The sequence below is a fragment of the Aristolochia californica genome, unplaced genomic scaffold, assembly GCF_029961685.1.
Source record: "Aristolochia californica isolate CCGP_79_NKW_82.1479 unplaced genomic scaffold, dmAriCali1.0.hap1 SCAF_12, whole genome shotgun sequence".
Lineage (NCBI taxonomy): Eukaryota > Viridiplantae > Streptophyta > Magnoliopsida > Piperales > Aristolochiaceae > Aristolochia > Aristolochia californica.
In genome coordinates this window covers 30,353,428-30,374,967 of record NW_027181793.1, presented here as the reverse complement: position 1 = coordinate 30,374,967, position 21,540 = coordinate 30,353,428, and the positions used below count along the sequence as shown (strand labels likewise).

The window sequence follows — 21,540 nt, the reverse complement described above, 5'->3', positions numbered from 1 at the left end:
GTATTATCGGAATCAGAAATCCAATTGGCATCATTGTACCCTTCTAGTACAACAAGAAAACTAGAATAGTGTATTCCGTAATTAACTATACTTTTCAAATATTTAAGAAGTCTTTCAAGTGCATCCCAATGAATTTTATCGGGGTATACCTACTCGGTATTCCTATCGCGTAGGAAATATCTGGTCTAGTACAGTTTGATAACTACATAAAATTTTCAATAATTTGAGGGTACTTCAACTGTGAAACACTATCCCCACCGTTACAATCATATGGTGTGCTAACTGGTTTACAGTTCTCATATTCGAACCATTTAAGAACTTTTTCCACATAATGAAATTGACTCAAAGTAATCTCATTTTTATTTTTTATTATTTTGATTCCTAATATCACTTTTGCTAACACTAGGTTTTTCATATCAAAATTATCATTGAACTATTTATTTACCTTTAATATTTTGATATTTTCATTTCCAAATATCAATATGTCATAACATAAAGATATAAAATAATGAAAAACCTATGGTAGTTGATCAAATAATGAAAGTTTTTCAAGTCTATGAACGTGCCTTGGTCAACACGTACTCCGTTGCATTTGTTCAGTTCAGTAAATAGAGTGAGATGAAACAAGTTGGAAGAAAACGACTATTTATTTAAAAAAAACACAGCTGAAAGTGCTCTTCACGATCATACCACTTACATCTTTCAGTAAATGTCTGTAGCAGTGTGGGATAATCTCGACAGAGTAATTTAATAATAGGAAGGGCTCTTTCCGAGTCCACATTTTTTTTAAAAGAATTGCTTGGCATTTTCCCACTTGGATGTTTGGCTAATTACCAGTGCTGTCGTTGTTCTAGTCAGTTTGCTGTTTTGGGTGAACTTGATAACTGGTTGTCGCCATTAAAACTTCTCATCTTCTGTCAATTACTGCTTCGAAACTAATATTAACTACCCAAAATAATTGAAGCAAAATTTTAAGGATTGATGGAAACTGATAAAAACACAAGTAAAATTATAAAAGATGATTTCAACTTGATATCGTTCGCCTACATCCTAGTAACCATCTTCGAAGCTGAAACAACAACCAAATAAATCTAAATAGCCTTACAAATCTCTGTACAAAGAAAAACGAAATATACTAGTAACCTAATCCTGATCCATATAAGAGAGTTCTGGTATGTATTTCGCCTATACTACTTCACGCAACAGAGATGGCGCTTCCCCTCTTCGGGTCGAGATCGTCACTTTTGAAGCTGGGCATACTCTGAAACGCCGACTGTCTGGACACCGACTGCTGCTGATCCAAAGGTGACGAGGACGGGGGTGAAGAGGAGAGTTTAAGAGACAAGAGGGAGGGCTCCATCGACAGCTTCTCGTTGAGATCCAAATCAAGATTGCGTGGACAGGCCGAAGGCGTGGGAACCAACGGAATGGGTCGCAAGATCTTTGCACCCTGCGGGCTTCCAGGGGGTCCCAGACTCATGGGGAAAGCGGCATAGACTCCTGGCGGACTTTCGGGTGGGATCACGGTCATCGCAGTGGGAGTACTCTCTTCTTCCAAGGGTAGCCCCATGAACTGGAAATTGGAAAACCATAATCTTTAAAACACTAAAATATTATGTAAAGCAAGAAAGTTTTCCAAGATGATGCAGACGAGATGGACAAAGATGTCACTTGCAGCGAACATAAAAAGTTTCTTCTAGAGCTGAAAGGCAACAAAGGTTGACGATGCCTCCTAATGGTTCTTCTGAATCTTCTCCACTCGTCTTCCAACGTCGGAGAGTATGAAGTATGAGCATCCACTGAAGTCTAAAAGTAAAAAGAAACAATGGGCTGTTCACCAGAAAAGACAGCAGCTGATGGCGAACAAAATAAAATAGAACCAATCGCTTTCCGCCCACTTCTCACTTGTTGAAAGTTGAGTATGAAAACTTAAAAATAAATCAAAAACTTAATCGTCAAGTTAAGAACAATTTCCTACTAGAAACAGAGCTTTGTTTAAGAACAGTTTAGTTGTAGAAGAAAGATTTGGATATTTCTCTTAATTAGAAAAAAAAAAAAAAGGGTATTGTGTTTTAGAGTAATTACCGTATCAGTGGTTATGTCGAAGAGGCTAGATCTTCGCCGGCGGCGGTTGAGATTACTTCGGCGGAGGAAGTATTTCTGGGCGTGGCTTGCAACCTGAGTGGGTGTTCGAGTCTTCACGAAGTTTCGAGAAATTCCCCTCCAGTCCCCCTTACCAACCTTCTGTAACCCTATCAGAAACAGACGGTGTTCTTCCTCTGTCCACGGAACTCCTGATACCAAATCGTAATCTTCTTTTAGTTTTCTGTAAAACCGATCACTTTGAGAAAAAAACAACCAAATTGACTCAGGAACAAACAGCAGATAACGAGGATACGATGATCGGATCAAAGAAATATTGTATTTTGAAGCAAGCAAAGCTGAAAACTCCGTAATATTGCCATTGAGGTAAACAATTCCAGTTTATAGATCAATAACTGCTTACTGTTAACAGCTGCAACGACACATAAAAGCTGTTACTCACAAACTTGGGATAAATAGCCGATTGCCCGATTTTTTATTTTATTTTTTGGTTTTAATAAAATTGGATAGTTTTATCATTTATGATCTACGAAATTAGAAAAAGGAAAATGAACATAGACGTCTTTCGATCTAGCCTACCCAGAAAGAAAATTCAATTCAATAATTTTTCCGAGGTTCGTACGAGTGGGCGACAATAGTATTTCCCAATCTGTACTTGGGCGCCCATTTAGGAGCATCATAAAAGCGAATCTCAGTTAATTTTTTTTTCCAGAAAAATCTCAAAACTCATGGCAATTTCAGCAGACAAATACAAAGCCGAACAATTAAGTTTTTTCCAAGTCAATCTAACCTTGCTGCTCTACTCCGGCACCCGCGAAGCAATATTCCTCTCACATTGAATTTTCTTCTTCTTGCTCATAAGCTTAATTCGAAACAAACAAATAAAAAAGCAACATAAAAAATAAAAACTAAAAACTCGGCTAAAAGCAAAGAAGGCTAGAACACAGAAATTAATGGAGCAGGAAACAAAAAAAATTAGAAACAGCACAGATCTAAGCAATCTCGAATTGGATCCCTTACCTCTCTTGCGCTCACGTGTTCCAGCGGAAGCATGCATAACATCATCGGAAGCATAGCCGGCCGCCACATCGGCCTGGTTATTTTCCTGCGTGTGGTCGTACTGCGAGAGATTGTTCATACTCACGCTCTTCCTCATCGACGCCTGCGTTAGCCTGACTCCGAACAGCATAATCCCCCCAGAACCAGCGCCGGCAGCGAAACTTCCAGCGTTGTCGGTGCATGTCCGGGAGTTGTGCCCGTAGTTGCCGCACTGCGAGCAACTTCGCGACATCTCTCCCTTCTTCAATTCTTCGCGCCTCCCCAGCACAAAATCTCGTCCAAAGGAACAGAGGCGTGGGAGCGGAAGAGCAGAGATAAACCGATGAGGTAGCTGTGCGTTGTTTCTCTCGTTGTATATGCGTCGCCGGATTATATATTTTAGGGAAGGATAGTCCGATTGACAAACACAAGCAGCGAAATTATTGGTGCGAGTTGTCTCCGTGTAAATAGAAAAAGGGGATTTTGGATTTTAGACGGAGAAAAACAAATAAATGATAATAGAATACAAAAAAAAAAAAAAAAAAAAGGATAAAAAGGGGCGGTGGAGGAAAAGAGTGGCGGAGGACCGTCGGCTTCGCATATTCGCCTCTGCTTTTTGGAAGGATTTTTTTTTGTCTCCTACTCCCCCGTCCTTTCTTCATTGAATATGATAATCGCGGCGCTTGTGGCTCCTCAGCAAATCAAAGGGCCCACCATTTGGTCCCACTCTTTGATTTGATATTTCAGCCTCAAGTGCGCTCCTTCCCTCTTCTTTACTTTTCAACATTTTTACCGTCTTTCCCAGACCTTTCCATCTGGCTTCTCTTAATCGTACTCGCAGCCCTCGGGCCCACTCAACTAAAAAAGATCGAGTTTTCAGTCTGCTTCTCTCTAGAATAATAACTAGGCGAAGAAGTATGTGTGCGTGTTTGTGTGTGAGTGAGTCTGCAAGGGCCACCCGCAGTCGCAGTCGCAATCACAATCGCAGCCAGAGGCGGGTCATGTAGTTAAGTATTAACGACCAGCAAGTAGACTTCTTCGATGTCTTGTCGGGACACGGCAAGTGATACTTCGCGTGGGACCAAAGATTTTTTAGAAAATGTCAGGTGGGCCCGCTCTACTCTCCCTCCCACTCGCCTGAACAAGCCATATGACAAATGAGGCATTTGTTTGTCATGATTAAGATAATTAGTGAGTTACCGATGATCGTCTTGTTCCTCTTGTTCTAATTCAAATAAACGGCGGCACGCTCGTCGCCCTCCTATGCGGTGGGCCATCGAAGTTGTTTCCCGCTTCCAACCGCTCGATCACCGGTGAGATAGATGCTGGACTCCCCATGTGACGGCCAATGGAATTAAAAAGGTACGGGTCACGTGAAGGCGTACGGCAGATGATTAGATAATGAGAGAGATCGAGGGCATTGGCTGTCACTTGCTTGTTCTTGAATGAGCGGAATATTACAAAAGATAATTGGATTCTGTGGACGAATAAATGGAATTTGGGTTCGTAGCACCTGGACGGGCCCTGCTACGCACCCAGGTCCAATGCCCGCTTTTTTCTGTTGAAACTTCCGGACGTTGCCACCTGGCAGTTTCCGTTCTCCACATTTTATTAACAAGTGAAGATAGGGTGACTTACTTTTGCATATTATAAACGCCCACTAGCATTTCTCGCCCACAGTGTATGCACGTTAGCTTTGCCACTTTCATTGGTTGGCATTTGACCATTTTTTGTGATTATCTTATTGTTATTATTGGGTTCATCCAAGCATTGTCGAGCATATGCTAGTGTTATCCTTGAAAAAAAAATTGTCACATGGAGATGGGATGGACTATCTGGACTTGTCAAGATTCTCAATGAAGACTAGGGCTAGCAATTTCCCTTCAAATATCTGGCTCTGTCGGGGCTAGTACCTGATCGCTCAAATTTCCAAGTTTTCCCAGTTCTGTAAAGAAAAAGCACTTCTTGAGTAAGGATGACTTTGTTCTTTCCTTGAGGACGATAAGGTTAAGGACCCTCCAGATTCAGGGCGAGTCTAGGTAAAGGTCCATTCGCCACAAACCAAATGTTCCTTAACCCTATCTTCTTGCAGATGTGGACAAGATTGTTTCTTATATAGATGTGCTTGGTTGGAATGTCAAGATAGAGTGTTTCATAATTTTTATTAGGGACGTTTAGTTAATGAAGACTTTATTCCATATTCAATTGGGTTTTCTATTATAGTTTATGTTTTATCTTCTCTCTCCATTTAGTGCAGATAGTGCCCTCCTACCAGTTAGTGGGAAGAATGTTCAGCCAATTGATCTAGGACTTGTTGTCTCACCCGTTTTCCACTTTGCTGCAACCCTCCTTCCAGTTTAGGCAATTTCTAATTTTGACATGGTTCAATTAAATAAGGGCAGGTGAGTCTCCAAAAAGGTCTATAACAAGAGTATGGGTTACAATAATAAAGACTTTGAAGAATAACTTCTGATCTTCAGATGATAGTAATCTAGGAAGGAAATTTGACAGTAAATGACATCCCATGTGAGCACTTGGCATTTTCTATTAGATATTCACTTATTTAAGTTGTCAACATCTTCCATTAGCAAGACATTCACAGGTCAAAATTTAAACAAGCACTGAATTGGTGCTGCTTAGTGCATGCACAGATGCAGAATAAATAAGAAACTAGGCCTACCTGACCAAGGCTAACCTCCATATGCAACCTGCAACAAGGTGGAATCCCTCGAATATTCCCAAGCAGATTGGCAACCCCTGTCGGATGCACATGTCCATTTGATTTCCATTTTTCCCACCTGGTTTTCATTAGAAGGTGAATGGAAAGGATAGGAAGCTCAGTCACTCAACTAGCTGCAGCGAGAAGCTCTCCTTTCATAAATTTTCGTTCTGAATCCAAATCTGAACCAAAAGTTGTTACCACTGAAAACCTCGGTAAAGACTACTGTTCCAGGATATGGAAAATCTGAATCTACATTATCAACAAACTTCCGCTTCACTGATACATCTACAGATTGCTCATAAGCTGATAGAAGCCGTTTCAGCTGGGCATATTGACAGATAATTCTTCCATTGTTCCAGCCAGGAAATATGGGTTACAATAATAAAGACTTTGAACTTATCCAACATCCAAGTAACATGACCTGTGGCTGGAGCCTTGGTCGAACCAGCAGAATATATCAGTTCCCAAACGCCATGTCATATAGATATTATTGCCAACTGAATACATGCACCTACTTGATACGCTCTTGCAAATAGAGTGTAAAAGAAAACAGATCCACAGATCTTATTTCAGTGGAAGAGGGAACTGATCAGGCTTAAGGTTTCAAAAGTTTTGGACACCAACATTTGAGTTGCCTCGAAAAGCTTAGACAAGTGCAACATGAGGAGCACATTTTTAATCCATAGCCCTGGATCAGCTAAACTAATTTATAAATCTTATCTTTCTTGTTGGAAGATGGGCCAAAGCCCACGTGACCAAGGAAGGCCCACACATCCAAGAGATGAGAAAGATGAGCTCAAGGCCCACAAATCAAGGAGAAGGCCCACACAAGTGATGACATTATGGTAAATAATGAGTCATCTCATAAATATAACGTCCCACGCTTCGTTGCTTCGTGGAGCACTCTTGCTGCCCGTGCCCTCTGACCCAAAAACCACATTGCTTCAAGTAGGGAAATGTAGAATCTCAATCCCCAACCACAACCTTGAGTAATAAATGTATCAAATACATACTCCATCTGCCAGTTAGAGTCCATATCATAATCTCCCTTAACCATCAAGCCAATCACTTGATGGGTGTTAGAAATTCTGCTTGTCTTCATTTCTTCCAGCAGTTCATATGCTTCAGCCCACCTAAAAATGATAAATTCTGTGTTTTGATACAGAGTTGACATTTCCATAAATGTTTAAGATTGATGATGAAAAGTACGGCACAACTTTTTTGGGAAGTCAGATTGAGATTGACTGAGTCCACTTGCAAGCATCCAACTCAATTAAAAAAGATTGCTTTACATGTGGTAGTTAAGATGGTGACGACAAGCCAAATCTAACATTTGAAAGGACCCATTCTAGGTAAATCATGGAATACAGATCTCCTCAATACGCTCTTTCAGATTTAAGGGCCTTGAAGCAGTTTAAAAGTTGAAACATACTCTGATTGTGAACACAAGATGACACACAAGTGTCATGTGTAAAATTGAGTGAAAGAGAAGAAAGAGGAAAGAGAGAAGAGAAAGGAGATAATTCAGAAGTGTAGTAGTGTGTGGCACTCTTCTCAGAGGTCAGAATTCGACCTCTCTCTTTATTAAATAGGTCACTTGAGTGGAAACTTAGAACAATATCATAAGTCTTCTAGACTCAATTACTTATATCTTCTTGTATAAACATCATAAAAACCTAAAAATTGAACCCAATGTACATCATAAATAGATGAATACTCTCCTAACCCTAGAAGGGAAACCAAACATGTAAAATACTCAAAATACCCTTGACACTTGATTTGACATAGGGACCGATCACCACTCCACTCATGGCAACATCTCTGATATAGCAACAATCAATCTCCACATGTTTAGTCCTTTCATAAAACATATGATTGCTTGCAATAAATATGGCAGTTTGATTGACATAATACATAATCATAGCCTCTTTAATAAGGAAGCCCAATTCTTCAACACAAATTTCATCCACAAAAGCTCACTAACTGTATGAGTCATTGCTATATACTAAACCATTGTACTAGAACAGGCAATTATAGCCTGCCATCTGCTTTTCTAACTTACTAAATTGCCTATAACAAACACACAGTATCCAAAATTGGATTTTGTATCCAATATAGTTAGCATCGAAATATTTTACAATCCGCAAATGTCTATGTGGTTCATATAACAACCTTATTTCTTGGTGCACCCTTCAAGTATCACAATATTTTCAATGCAGCTTCTACGTGAGTCTTTCTTGGGTGCTTCATAAATTGGTTGACCACACTCACTGTGGTATAAATAAGTTTGCCTACCCACCTCTTGTAGATAGTCTTATCTTTAAGCTCATCATTGTTCTCCTCATGAAGATTATGACCAACTTCCCTAGAAGTTTCAATAGGTTTAGCTCTTAACAACCCTGTAAAAAGTGTGAAAACCGAGAGAGAGAGAGAGAGAGAGAGAGAGAGAGAGAGAGAGAGAGAGAGAGGAAGAAGAGAAGATGGAGGCAAAGCCCTGAATGAGCTGCTTTAGGGGTTGTGCATGACCCTCAATGCTATTTATTAAGTTTAAGTTATAAATTACAGAAATAACAAAAATACCTCTCTTACACAGAAAACACTTATTCCCTTATAACTCTCATTCTACTCTGCCTATGAAAATAAAAATTTGTACATAGACTAAATCAAGCATGCTTAAAAATATGGTCTCATAATATAAAGTATCCGATTATGTAAAATGACCAAAATACCCTTGACTTGATTTTCTCACACTCCCCCTCAAGCTGAAGCATATATATCCATGAAGTTCAGCTTGTCACAAAAGTACATGAATTTACGTTTTCCTAATGCTTTAGTAAAAATATCTCCAAGTTGATCAATCAACCAAACATAGGGGGTGATCACATCTTTCTTCATCACAACATCACTGACAAAATAACAATTCACCTCTATGTGTTTTGTTCTCTGATGAAAAACTGGATTGCTAGTAATGAATATAACGGTTTGATTATCACAAAACATAGTCATGGTTTCATTTTGATGGATGCCTAACTCCCTAGAAATTGATCTCACCCACATGAGTTTGCTAACAGTATGGGTCATAGCTCTGTATTCCGCTTTTACGCTGGATCTAGCTACTACATTCTACTTCTTACTCTTCCAGCTTATTAAGTTGCCACCCAAAAAGACACAATAGCTTGTTTTGATATTTTGTCTAGCTTCGACCCAACATAGTCTGCATAAGAGAAAACCATAATTTTCAAGTGACCATTATTTTTAAAGAAAAGATTTTTCCCTTGTGTTCCCTTAAAATGTCTCAAAATCCTCTAAGTTGATTCGAGATGGATCTTCTATGGGTGCTCCATAAACTAGCTTACTACACTCATTCCAAAAGATATATCCGGGCACGTAACTGTGGCATATATAAGCTTCCCAACTAGTCTCCTATACAATGTTTTATCATTCAATTCTACACTTTGGTCATCATACAGATTGAGTCCAACTTTCGTCAGAGTATCTATTGGTTATCGGTTATATACTTTCTTTGAGATAACACCAATCGTTCTTTGCTTCTTACAACTTCAACACCCAAGAAATGTTTCAATGCCCCCAAGTTTTTGGTTTGGAAGCGAGTAGCCAGTAGCCTTTTAACTTCTTCAATTCCAGGGGTATCACTACTAGACAATATAATATCATCCACATATACAAGTAAAACTATGATCCCCGAAGGACTTTTTTCATGACCAGCGAATGATCGCAATGACTCCTAGAGAAGCCCATAGACATCACTTTGAGATGGACTTGAACCCAGTTTTAGTAATTAGCTGGAACATTCTCTTAGATATTCAAGAGGTGTATAAATCCTCAACACTTTGAAAATAAGTAGGACCAAAAATGTGGACTAAGGTGGTCCAGCCCAAATCCATTCTAGCCAAATCTTTACTCTGCTCCATATATCTAGATTTCAGAATAGTACTTTTGCTATCTCCAAGTTCAACACCTTGACATATTCTATTTTTTGTCAGATTCGATCCTAATATTTGAAGAAAATGAAAATAATAGAACAGAAAACATAAATTGTAGGATTAGAACTTTGAAAGAACACTGACCTGTCATTTTTTGCATAAACTGCAAGCAGAAGGCAGTCAGATATAACACTTGGCATAACACCTGACTCTTGAATCTCCTTAAATCACTGTTTACTCACATCTACTAGACCCACAGAACAATAAACATGCAAAAGGACCACAAGGGTCTGTTCTTTTGGATGACATCTTGCCTTCTCCATATCAAAGTAAGCTTTTAATCCTTCTTCAAACTGGCCCGCCTGGCGAAAAGCCTCAATCAGACCATTGAACTAATCTTAATTCCCTTGAACACCCATTTCATTCATCCACCACAAAATTGCTTGGGCTTCATTGTAAAGTCCCTGGGTCACCTTTTTCCTTCTTGCCTCTTCCATCCTCTGCTACCCGTCTCCTTTATTCCTTATTCTGCTAACTAACAGTCCTCTAAGGGACAGCTTCGCTGCTGCCAAGTGGATGGGTCCCATTGGCTCCATGGGTGTTCAATTCCCCTTCATCTAACTGATTGTCCTTCCTTTGCTTTGCCTTGCCCTTTCTGCTGTACACATAGGATGGGGATGGGGGGTCTATCAAATTCCTTCCTACAGGAAGTAACAATGCATGATTCCATATATGGAGAATCAGGATAACAATTACAAAATTTCAACTTATTAAACCTTTACTAATTTAAGACACAAAACCATGAGATGTCAGTCAAAATAAAAAATTGAGGTCAAAGTTCTACCTCATAGTGACCTGCTTGTCCATATGCCTCCACAATCCTAGTATAAGCCCTTGAACTAGGTGAAACGCCATTTTCGTTCATATGAGCAAGGATTGTTTTAGCATCTCCATGAAGCCCACCTTTAGCACAAGCACATATCAGCCCTTCATAGGTCTCCATATTGGGTTCTACGTTTTCTTCAACCATATCATGAAACTATGTAACCACCTCTTTCAAATAACCCCCTTCCCCAAACACATCTATCAAAATATTAAAGGTCTCAGCATCTGGCTCAGTGCTACTTACTTTCATCTCCAAAAACAGTTCTCTCACATCATCATACCGCCCACTTTTCTCATACAAGTTTAACAATATGCTGTAGGTTGCAGCATTGGGTGCACAACCAGCAGCTTGCATTTGATGAAAAACCTCAGTTGCCCCCTTAATGGACCGAGACCGTGCATGGGCCTCCATAAGGATGTTGAATGAGGAAACATCTGGAACATTCCCAGCTGATTCCATCTCTTTCAGAAGTAGTGAAACATTATTCAGTGTGCCTAATTTAGCAAATGTCTCCACAAGAGAGCTGTAACTAGCGGTGTCAGGTGCTACACCAGCCTCATTCATGGTACGAAATGCCATTTCAGCATCTTCTCCAAGTTCCCGGGCTGCATAGCAACCAATCAAAGTATTTTAAGTGCCTATGTTCTGCAAAAAGACCTAAGACACCCACCCAGGCCATTCCACCACATGCACAAGCAGTAACTACAGTGTTGTAGGTGAGGACAGTGGGTGGAATTCTCTCCCGCTTCACGCGATCCAACAATTCCAAAGAAGTTTCATAATGCCCATTTCGGCCATATGCATTTATGAGGGCAGTGAAGTGAGGACGGAACGTGAGACCCCTTGCTGGGGCATGTCGTCAAATACGTCCAGGGCTTTGTCAAAAAAGCCCTGCCGGCCAAGAAGGTTAATCACGATAGTGTAGACGTGATAGTTGGTTTTGCACCATACCTGTCGATGCATATATTTAAAGAGGCGAAGTATCCTCTGTCAGTCACCACGGAGAACAAACTCTTCAAAGACGATCGCAAAATCGGAGAGGGAGAGCTTATTCTTGAATAACTCGAGGCAACGAGTAATACTGCCGCGAGGGGGAAGGCTGCTGAGCTTGTTGATTAGGGTTTCGACGTCGTGAGAATACTTGCCCTTCTCAACGAAAACTGAAGGATTACCTAGGACGAGCTCTTTGGGCTTGGCGCAGGGATTGTTTAGGAAGCTGAAGAGGGGTTTTAGAGGGATTCTGCAAGGTTCATCGAGGAAACGTTAGGAAGAAAGGGAAATTTTTTAACCGGAGTTAAGCTTGGAAGAGAGGGAGAAGAGAGCTGCGGTACATCTTGAGTGTTTTCTCTGATGGGTTCCTATCTCATCTCAGTTGTTGCTCTGATTGAAGGTCATTTGTCTGTCGAGAATTGCAGGTGAAGAGCCAGAAGGAGACGCTCATACGGAGAGGATGAGGTTAACCGTTAAAGACCGTTATAAACTGTGGTTAACTAACTCAGGAATCTAAGTTTCCTGAAGTTTTAAAATGAACAGAATGGGATTATTTCACCTGGAAGAAGGATTAATTAAACTTTTATAACCTGTTAGATTTCATAATTCTAATTAAGATCACTTAGTGAGTATACCTAAATATGTTCTAATATGAGATTCACAGAGACCAATACACCCCTCTATAAAAATATTTATATCTAAAAACTTATTAACTGAATTTAACAGAATCTACTAAATAACAAAAGTATTTTATTTACCGCTTTTAACGGAATTCCCTGACGTCATTTACTTAATTGACCAAAATACACCAAAATAAACATTAAAATATCTAAAATTTTAATTATATAATTTTTGTATATAAATACTCTTTTAACCAAATTTATGTTGATAAAATTTATATTTACCAATAAAACAAGGAAATACACAATATCGAAATCTTAAATTATTTAAAATATTTATTTATATAAATAAATTATTCGGATAAAAATAACAATAACACAACAACAATAGATTATAATTACATGGACGGTTCAAAAAGCTCTAACTCATAAATGAAAAATTATTAAAAAATATTATTTTTTTTAAAGTAGTTTTCGAAAAATTTGATTAATTATATTATTTTAATTAAAACATCAATTTAAATTGATGATAAGTACAATAAATTGTAGGTATAAGGATTGGTGCAGTCGAATTAAAAAATGTTATTGAGTTAGAAAATAATAAAATTAACAACAATTACTCATGTTATTGCTTTATTTGTCATTTATTTTTAAAAATAATATGATAATTGCATTCATACCTAAATCGGTCGTATTTTACCTTATTACCCTTTCTATGGATCTTTCTGTTTACCAAAAGAAAAGAAAAGAAACGAAAACATGTTTGTACTTTGCCTGGTTCCACGAAGGAGAAGAGAACGCGGTTCAGCGTGCACCGCGCAAGTGATCATGGCCTTCGGGTGCCACCAACCAACCCGCTTCACAGGAGTTGTTTACGTCTTAAATGGAAAATCGAATCCCAATACGATTGTCACAGGCTCTGAAGTCATAGCACCAGGCTCATTTGTCGCCGTTTTCGAAACGAATATGGAAATTAAAGCTTGGATTTGTAAAAACCAGGTGTGGAGATATCACAATACCTGAATCAAATGGCGGTATAACTTCCGTCATTTTGAACAATTATTAGGGGTAATAGTATAATTTTACTAAGAGTTTAACAGACACTGCTCGCAGCGAAAGGAAACAACCAAAACTTTCCGCAGTTCTGGTCTGAAACCGAAAAACGCCCCTCTTTGCTTTCCTCGCAATGGAGGAAGTCGAGGTAAGATAAAACCCTAAGTGTAATCTCGAACCTTGGTGTTGACTTCGTTTCTCTTTGTTTGCTCCTGGGACTGTTGAACTGTGATCGTATCTGATGAACTGTTTTAGTTTTCGAAGTCCCGTCAACTGTTGTCAGTTGTGCTTCTAGTCTTATTGCATTCATTGTGCAATTTCTTATTTTAATATTGTCATCTTATGAGTATTACTCTGTTTGGTGTTTCCCAGAAAATGGCTGCTCTTAAAAGGGCATATGCGGATATAATTCTGAACACGGCAAAAGAGGCTGCGGCTCGAATTCTGCTATCGGAGCGAAAGGCTCTCCGTTGCCAGCAAGAACTATTTGCTGCAAAAGAAGAGGCTCTCAACACTCTCCTCCGGCTTAAGCAAGTCATGGATTCTAAGGTTTTTACCTTTTTTGCTTGTCTGATTAAGACTCCCGTTTCATTTTTTTCTGTGTTGATAAAAACTAACTTTTGACTTTTTGGGTAGGATTTAGACGTTTTGTTTTCACATTATGATGTTTTATCCTTCGTACAGAATGATTTTCATTGGTGGATTTTTTTTTTATTGATCGTCGGACATATTACTTGCTGTATCGTGTGGTTGCTGTTTCATATAAGGGAATTAAATTATATGATTAATTTCTGAATGATCAGTTCTTAGGAGAATGTATCTTCTGCCTCGCCAAAAGAGACATTGTGTTGAGACTTGGTTTTGTGGTTTTCAGATTTAATTTTTTATTGTAGATATTTTAAGATACTTGATTTGATTTCATGTCTTTTAAAAAGATCATTTTACTAAGTCTTTGGAGTAGAATGGATCCGCTGCTTCTGTTTTCTTTGGAGTTTGTCTTTCTTGTGGTGAAGTGATAGTAACCCAGTGACAGGATTTCACATTTTTACTGAAGGGTCTTGCCCACCACTTTATAAGATAAATAGTTGGTATACCTATATGTGATACTTGCCTGACTTGAAGTCCTGATCTTTTTGGTGGTTTTCTTTAATGTCAGCATGTTGCCATTCAAGAAGGCCACCTTAAAAAGAAAAAAATGAAAGAAAACTGTGTCTGGTTACCCCTTGTTCATGCTCACAGTAATTTATATATTCTCCTCTCTGCTGTATAGCTGTTTGACTGGTATGTGAACAAAATGAATAATGAAATACCTTGTACTAGAATATGGCAGGCGACGTTTCATGTGTGCTAAAAGCATCTTCATGCTATTTCATATTTCATATCAGTTCATTTGGAAATACCATGAAATTTCATACCTTGAAGCTCTTGCTAATCTTATTGTTCTACTCTATTTCTCCACTTCATCTTATTGCGGTCAGACCTGTTATGCGGAGACCACAACATAGGAAAAGGTTTACCACTTTCTAATGTACTAATTCTACTACTTGCTCTTTTTTATATTTTAGCTCAATTGATTGGAATCTTTGATCTCCTTAGGGCATTTGATTGTTCTTGTTCTGAAACTTTCAGTTTCAGCAACAAGATTATGGAAATGTCTACTGAGTTGTGTTTCCATAAATCTTTTGAGATCAAATTGATTGGCACATAAACGGTCCTATCCGTAGTCCACAAAATGTTTAAGGTACCTAAGGTAGTCAAATGCAATGATATTGTCAGGAAAGGAGCAACATCACCTTTTCCTTTCAGCAGCAAGGTAAGAAAATATATACTCATTTTGATTTCTTTGAAGTTCTGGAGTTGCACTTCGTGTGATGGCTGCTGTGGCAACAGATGGCCATTCACACTGCCTTTACTTTTCTTTTTTAATTTATTTCTCTTTTAGGTTCTGGTATGTAGGACAGTAGTTCTTGCTTCTGAAGTGTCCAAAACAAATGCTAAGGCTTAGTTGTTGCAACCAAGTTTTGAGAAAGGTATCCTGCAGCCTGCAGATTCTTGAAAAACAGGAGAAACACTGAGTTTTGTAGAGGTTTCGATCTTATGTAGGTGCAGGAAGTGGAGAAGCCAACTGATGAAGGAGAGGAGGCTTCTTTGTTCGGAACTTTTCATAGTCTCATTTCCAATTCTCTTTTTCATTTTTATTGCAGCTTTACTAGGTGATTTGGTATGAAGCTAGCCTCCACGCCTTACATGGATTGTTAAATCGTACTCTACCCTGTTGCCTTTATATGGTGGGCTGCCACATTTGATATGATGCAGCTGTTCACATAATGGATGTTGATTGACTCAGGGAACTGTGCTAATATGGTTAAGAAAATTGGTGCTCAGGAAAAAAGGAGTAAATGAATAGGATTAAGGAAGCTTATGCTGGTGTTATTTCTGTTTAGATAAGCCTTTTGAGTACTATCAATGGGCTCTTATCCTCATCAAACTGTAGACAAAATGCTTTCGTCTTTAGATGGGGGGAGGAGGTAGGTTCGTATTCAATGAGAGATTTTGTTTTGTTAGCAAGGAGATCAAAACGAATTTAATGAGTTAATCTTGTTGACTTTGCCACAAGGGAAGCGTCAGCTGTCTGATTTATATATTTTTTTTTCTGTACAGCGTTAAAGGAGTCATAAATATCAGTTGGTAAAGTATGCATCTGGTGCAGCTCAGTTGAGGACAACTAAGTTTATTGATGCATCTGGTGTAGTTTAATTGAGGACAGTTAAGTTTCTTAAAGTTCTAGTGAGTAGATGAGGAAAAGAGGCTTCAGGTTACAACAACAATTACCAAAGAAGAAGACTTTACCATTAAAAAAAAAAAAAGGAAAGAAGACTTTAAGAGGTGTGAATCTTTCTTGTTCATCTTGTACCAAATGCTGATTTAGTAAGCTAATTGCTACTTATCCACATCAAAGTTGTAAATTATGATATGCCAAGTTGATTGCTCTACAAGCTATTTCACCCAATTAAAAAAGCCTTTTGTGCCATTGCCTGTGCATGAGAGGGTAAATATCCATCCAAGAATACCCCTCTTCAAGTAACTAACCTCCTCTGAACACTCCCCCCAAAATGACAAGCTTTGTGGACTATTGCATCCCAGTCAACCATGAGAGAACAAAATGTCCTGCTAGGTCTTCTCATTTGAGTTGAACTCATCACTTCTGGTTGAAAAGGGAGAACATAAATAAAAACAGCTTCCCTCTTGAAGTTAGCCAGCTCATGGACTAACAGCTCAAAGTCTAGCTCTCAAGTGGTAGCGGAGAAATTAAATTGTTCTCCTGTTAGGGCATGCAAGCTTGAAAGGAACCTGTGTGAGATATAGCACTATTTTTCAGAGATCCAGCATAAAAGTGGATGATATAGATGGCAGAGTGATACTATTTGAAGAATTAGAAGCTTCAACTAGATTTGGGACCTTTATTTACAGTTTGTATATGCATGATGACAGTGAATGTGGTGCCTGGTTGCTGATATCCTCAATACTGACAGCGACACTATTTCATGTCACTTTGTCTCAGAGCTCCACCCCAGTTATGGCTGTTTTGGTGGGTTGAGAAGTGAGGATACAGGCTCTGATCGAAGGTTTACAATTGCCTACACATAGTAAGTGGAAAGGATAGTAGAGGCTGTTAGTGTGAGGTTTTAAGTACCATTATTACCAAACAATGGAGGATTTTAACTTTATTGTCCTGAGGATAGAGGACACAGGAAGAAATGATATTTGCCACTTAAAGATGATTTAACTTAATTTGGCTTGGCAAAGCTTGCATTGACCTTCCCTGCATCAGTCCATATCTTGCATTCTGGCAGTAATTCCAAGCTGCTGCCAAATAATGCAAGTTTATCTTATATAGTTGTTCTTCATGGTAGGCAGCTTTCAACTATGACATGGCTACCATCTCATTTAGGCATGCAGAGTATGACCATGCAATAATGCTTTGTCAACAGCACTGCTGAGGCAATTTGGAAAGAAATGACATTGCTTTACAAGGAAGTAACTGTGACATGCATACTAGGAGTGAATTTGATCTTTTGGTGCTACAATTCTCTTTGATCTGAAGACCCATAACCCAGTTGAATTTTAAGATGTGTCAAATAAAACAAAAAAAAATTGTAGAACACACTTCAACACAAGTAAAGAGAAGTCAAATGGAACGGAAGCTGTTTGAAATTTTTTATGGCTACCTGAATAAATGAGTTCTCAAAAATCAAATTTATAGGGTGTCCAGGGGCTTAATAGTCACCTTGGGATTGTTTTTTTTTTTTTTTTTGGGGGGGGGGGGGGGGGGGGAGGGGATGGTCAAACTTGAGTTCAAATCTCACCAAGGGATAAGGGTTGTGTGTGTTTATTATCAATATTTTTTTTAAAATCTAGTTTATAGGGTTTCTTTTACACTTGGGTTGTGCTTCATCTACTCAAGCAACTAGGGGTGAGCATCATGTTGGGTTTCATGGGGAACCCGATCTGGAAACCCAGGGTTTCCTCTCTTTCTCTCTCTACATGGAATGACCAAAGTCCTAGGATTAATTCATCCTGAGGAGTTGAAAAGGCCCCTTTTTGCACATTAATTATTGCAAATAACCCTTGCTTAAGTTACTTGTGATGGTTACTCATAGAACTATGTATTCACATCAGTTACTTCTTTATCTGGTTTTCTTGTGTGTGTTCACATTGATTCATCTTACCTGGTTCCTATGTTTCCTCCAACAAATATAGAACATTGACAAACAATCAGGTGGTGGATTTTCTTTATGTTGGTCATTTCATCATTCTTACTGACAATGCAATTACACATCTAGTGACATTCAAACTGGAAAGTAGTACAAAGATGTTGAGAAGTTTGCATAACCATTTTGGCTTTCTAGGCTGACATATGGTGTTGTGCAAGGTTAACTGCCACGCCCATGCATGAGTGCCATTTGTCTGGAAGGTTTATTCTTTAGAGATAGATAGTGAGGTGCTGTGCACAATGGTCTAACCAATGACACAAGGCTAGTTTTGGTGTGGATGGAGTTTGACCGTATCTTGACATTCAAAAGTTCAAGGTGTAGTCATTCAAGAACAGTAAAGACCAGTGAGAACAGCATAGAACTAAATTATAATTATTGAAGGTTTTTTGGTTGGAGCATTGATTACACATGCCCCCATGATCTGTGAAAGTTGAATTGTATATGTCACATAAAGAACAGCAACCTTCCTTTCTGATAAAACGTCTGAGTCACAGGCTCAGGCACAAAAAGAGATTAATATATAAGCATACAAGAAATGCAATGCAAAAACTTCTGAAAAACTTTGTATACTGTAACATATTTGGCTTTGAAGTGTTTTTGACATATTCCTCATTGGTTTGCAAATGCAAAAACTGTATCTTTTATATGAATAAAATTTCCCCCCCTTTTTTTTTTTTTTGAATGTTGATTACACACAGACACATCCTATTTCCCCTGGGTGAGACTTGAATTCATGGCCTCATATGTATACCTCCCCGCCCCCTCCCTCTTCCATGTGGCCATTGAGGCAAAGGCCCTAGCCACACAAAATTTCCCATCTTGAATGGAAGTTACGAATCCTTCTTTGGTGGAGGTAACTGTTTCTTGGAAAGAACCAATTTGACTGAGCTTTCATAATTGACTTCAGTCAGCCAAAACTGTGACTGTATTTTACCAAAATTAAGTTCAGGAATTTTTGTGCTTGATCTGAAGTAATTTTGCCTGATCCTGGTGAACACTAAGCCCTAAAACTGGTTTGAACCTGTTTGGCATTCCATTTCTTGTTTCACCTATTAAATTACTTATAAACAAGTAGCTGTTCTTGTTTGTTAAAAAAAAAATTGAAGCCAAATTTACTCCATTTTCATTTAAAAAAATCTAAAATATCTAAAACCAAGTACAGGAAAAAAAATTTAATTATCGGGAGCTTATAAAATATGGATTAGTTTTAATATCTTCTGGTTATCCTATCTCTTCAGTAATTATGTATTTAAGTAGTTGAAGCTTATTATATTCGTCTTCACATAGGTGGTCCCATCTGGTTAGTCTTTTCTCCTTTACTTAGATGTTATGTTTTTAGTGTGAAATTGATCTCTTTTTCCTTCAATTAGATTGCTAAAGCTGAAAAGGCATCCGTTGATCAAACAAGAAAGGTTCAAGAGCTTGAAGCTCAGCTTTGTGAAGCAGAGGATATTGTGAAAGACCTTCGGGAAGAGTTGAATAAAGTGCAGGATGAGTTGGATAAGCTGAAATATAACCTCGTTGGGCCTTTGAGAGTTGAAGCAGTGAAAGAGCAAAAAGTAAGTTCTGTATGTCTTTTATACTAATATTACCAATTCAATTGGAAAATTACTGACTATAACTGCTGCTTCATTTCCGAAACAACTGTTCTACAGTCTGAACCAGAGATGAGTAACCCTGATTTAGCCTCTATAATTATGAGAAGCAAAGAAACGGAGTTGTTTAGAAATGGATGTACCCAGAGGATCCGAGCATTTGAGCAAAATGTGCTGACAGGACAGAAGTTGCTTCTTCCTGGACATCCTTGTGAAATGAACGAACTTACTAATAGAGAAGATGAAACTGCTGAGCAAACAAGAGCATCAGTCCCCACTAACATTGACCATACGGTTAATGGTGCTGAGAGCCTGAAGGGCTTGAGAGAATCTGATAATGAAAAAGGTCAAGTTGTCAAGTTCTTCCGGAGATTTTCATCTAGACGCAAGAGGGGGAGGTGTTCATATGTCAAAATTTTTGCAGCTGAAGCGAAGCCAACAGAACAGAAAAAAGAAGAAGACCAACAAGACATCAATTCCCAAGTTTCTCCAGAGAGCACTAAAACCTCAGAAAATTTGAATATTCACCATGGTACATCAGCTAACATTGAAGCTGGAACCGAGGAGAATTGTGAGCAGCAAACAGAGGAGGTGAATGTTGAAGAAACTTCAGTTTGTGAGGTGAATCATGAGACTGCTGCAGTTCCTCTGGTGATGGGTGATCTGACATACGAGAAAACTTGTGGAGCAAATGAAGTTCCTTCCCAAGCTGTTAGTGATGGACATCTCAAATACACTTTTAGGAGGAAGCGAAAGAGAGAACCTCTGAGCAACCTCAAGGATGAGACCATTTTAGAGAAGAAGAGTACCTCAAAGTGGAGAGGCAGGGATAAGCAAAATGCACTTCCTGCTCAAGAGAAACCTAGTTTGGTGATAGAATCTTCTCGAGACAGTCGGCGAATGGTGCAGGTAGCACGTCAGGTAGGTGAATTTTTCACTGTTTCTACTTTTTCTGTAATTTACAAATCATATGTTTTTGACAAATCCCATGCATTCCACATCTGCAAAAAAGGGGCTGTCATTTTTGTTGTGTGTAGCCAAAAGTGGGAAAGACATCTTTTGTGGTTAACTGGTCTTTTGACAATGCGTGTGTACAATGTTAACTGCTCTACCTAATCATATCTTGACACTTGAAAATCTTTTTGCAGCTGATATCATTGTCAGAGAAACGTTGGTGGTAGAGTTGTTTGCTTGATACATCCATCAAAAGAAGAGTGAGAAATTCATTGACGAGAAAATTTGAGTAATAATGCAATTCAGAAGTCCGGCCTTTACACTGATTAGATCTCCTTGAACTTGTTTCTGAGGCCGTTGGACGAGTAAACACCAGTTGGTCGAGACCCAGGCACACAAGATGTCCTTTCCTGTGTAGCTTATTTATGGCAATGTCACATGGAGCAAGAGACAGAGCTTATTGAACTTGGTTGGAAGCTGCTTCCTAGAAATAATCCCTTGCGGTTTTAATCCATAACCTCTGGTAAATTTTACATTCTTCTTCTATTTTTCTGTCCAGTTCTCATGTATGTTGTCGACGAAACTCAATTTATACCTTTCCAATGTGATTTGTTGCTAAATTATCTCTTTGTAACTAAAATGAATAGTGATGGAAGCTGCTTCTCTTCCAGTCTTATTGGGGACGGAATCTGGGGGGTTAGATGGGCATTTAGCCCTGACCCTAACCTGTGGAGGGTTATTAAAATGCTGCCGGTGGCATCTAGTAAGTGTTGCGAACATGGTAATTGGGCAAAATCTCCCAAGGGGTACGTGGGGAAGCTTCCCCTTCTACAGTTCTATCTAATTGTCTAAATAATTGT

General features: G+C 38.7%; 2 protein-coding genes and 1 pseudogene across 2 annotated transcripts; 1 reads left to right on the top strand and 2 right to left on the bottom strand.

Annotated features, from left to right (window-relative positions):
* Positions 1-1,006: 1,006 nt before the first annotated feature.
* On the bottom strand, positions 1,007-3,522 carry LOC137945827 (transcription factor MYB1R1-like). Its single transcript, XM_068791873.1, has 3 exons — positions 3,124-3,522; positions 2,086-2,294; positions 1,007-1,573 (listed from the first exon to the last, which is right to left on the bottom strand). Exons 1-3 carry the CDS (start codon positions 3,392-3,394, stop codon positions 1,196-1,198), a joined length of 858 nt encoding a protein of 285 aa, XP_068647974.1. The 5' UTR covers positions 3,395-3,522; the 3' UTR covers positions 1,007-1,195.
* Positions 3,523-9,934: 6,412 nt separating this feature from the next.
* Positions 9,935-11,950, bottom strand: LOC137946866 (pentatricopeptide repeat-containing protein At1g74850, chloroplastic-like; annotated as a pseudogene).
* A 1,472-nt stretch (positions 11,951-13,422) lies between these two features.
* Positions 13,423-21,335, top strand: LOC137946166 (uncharacterized). The gene is made up of 5 exons (XM_068792377.1): positions 13,423-13,504; positions 13,729-13,905; positions 19,502-19,690; positions 19,787-20,647; positions 20,875-21,335. Exons 1-5 carry the CDS (start codon positions 13,490-13,492, stop codon positions 20,905-20,907), a joined length of 1,275 nt encoding a protein of 424 aa, XP_068648478.1. The 5' UTR covers positions 13,423-13,489; the 3' UTR covers positions 20,908-21,335.
* The last annotated feature ends 205 nt before the right edge of the window (positions 21,336-21,540 follow it).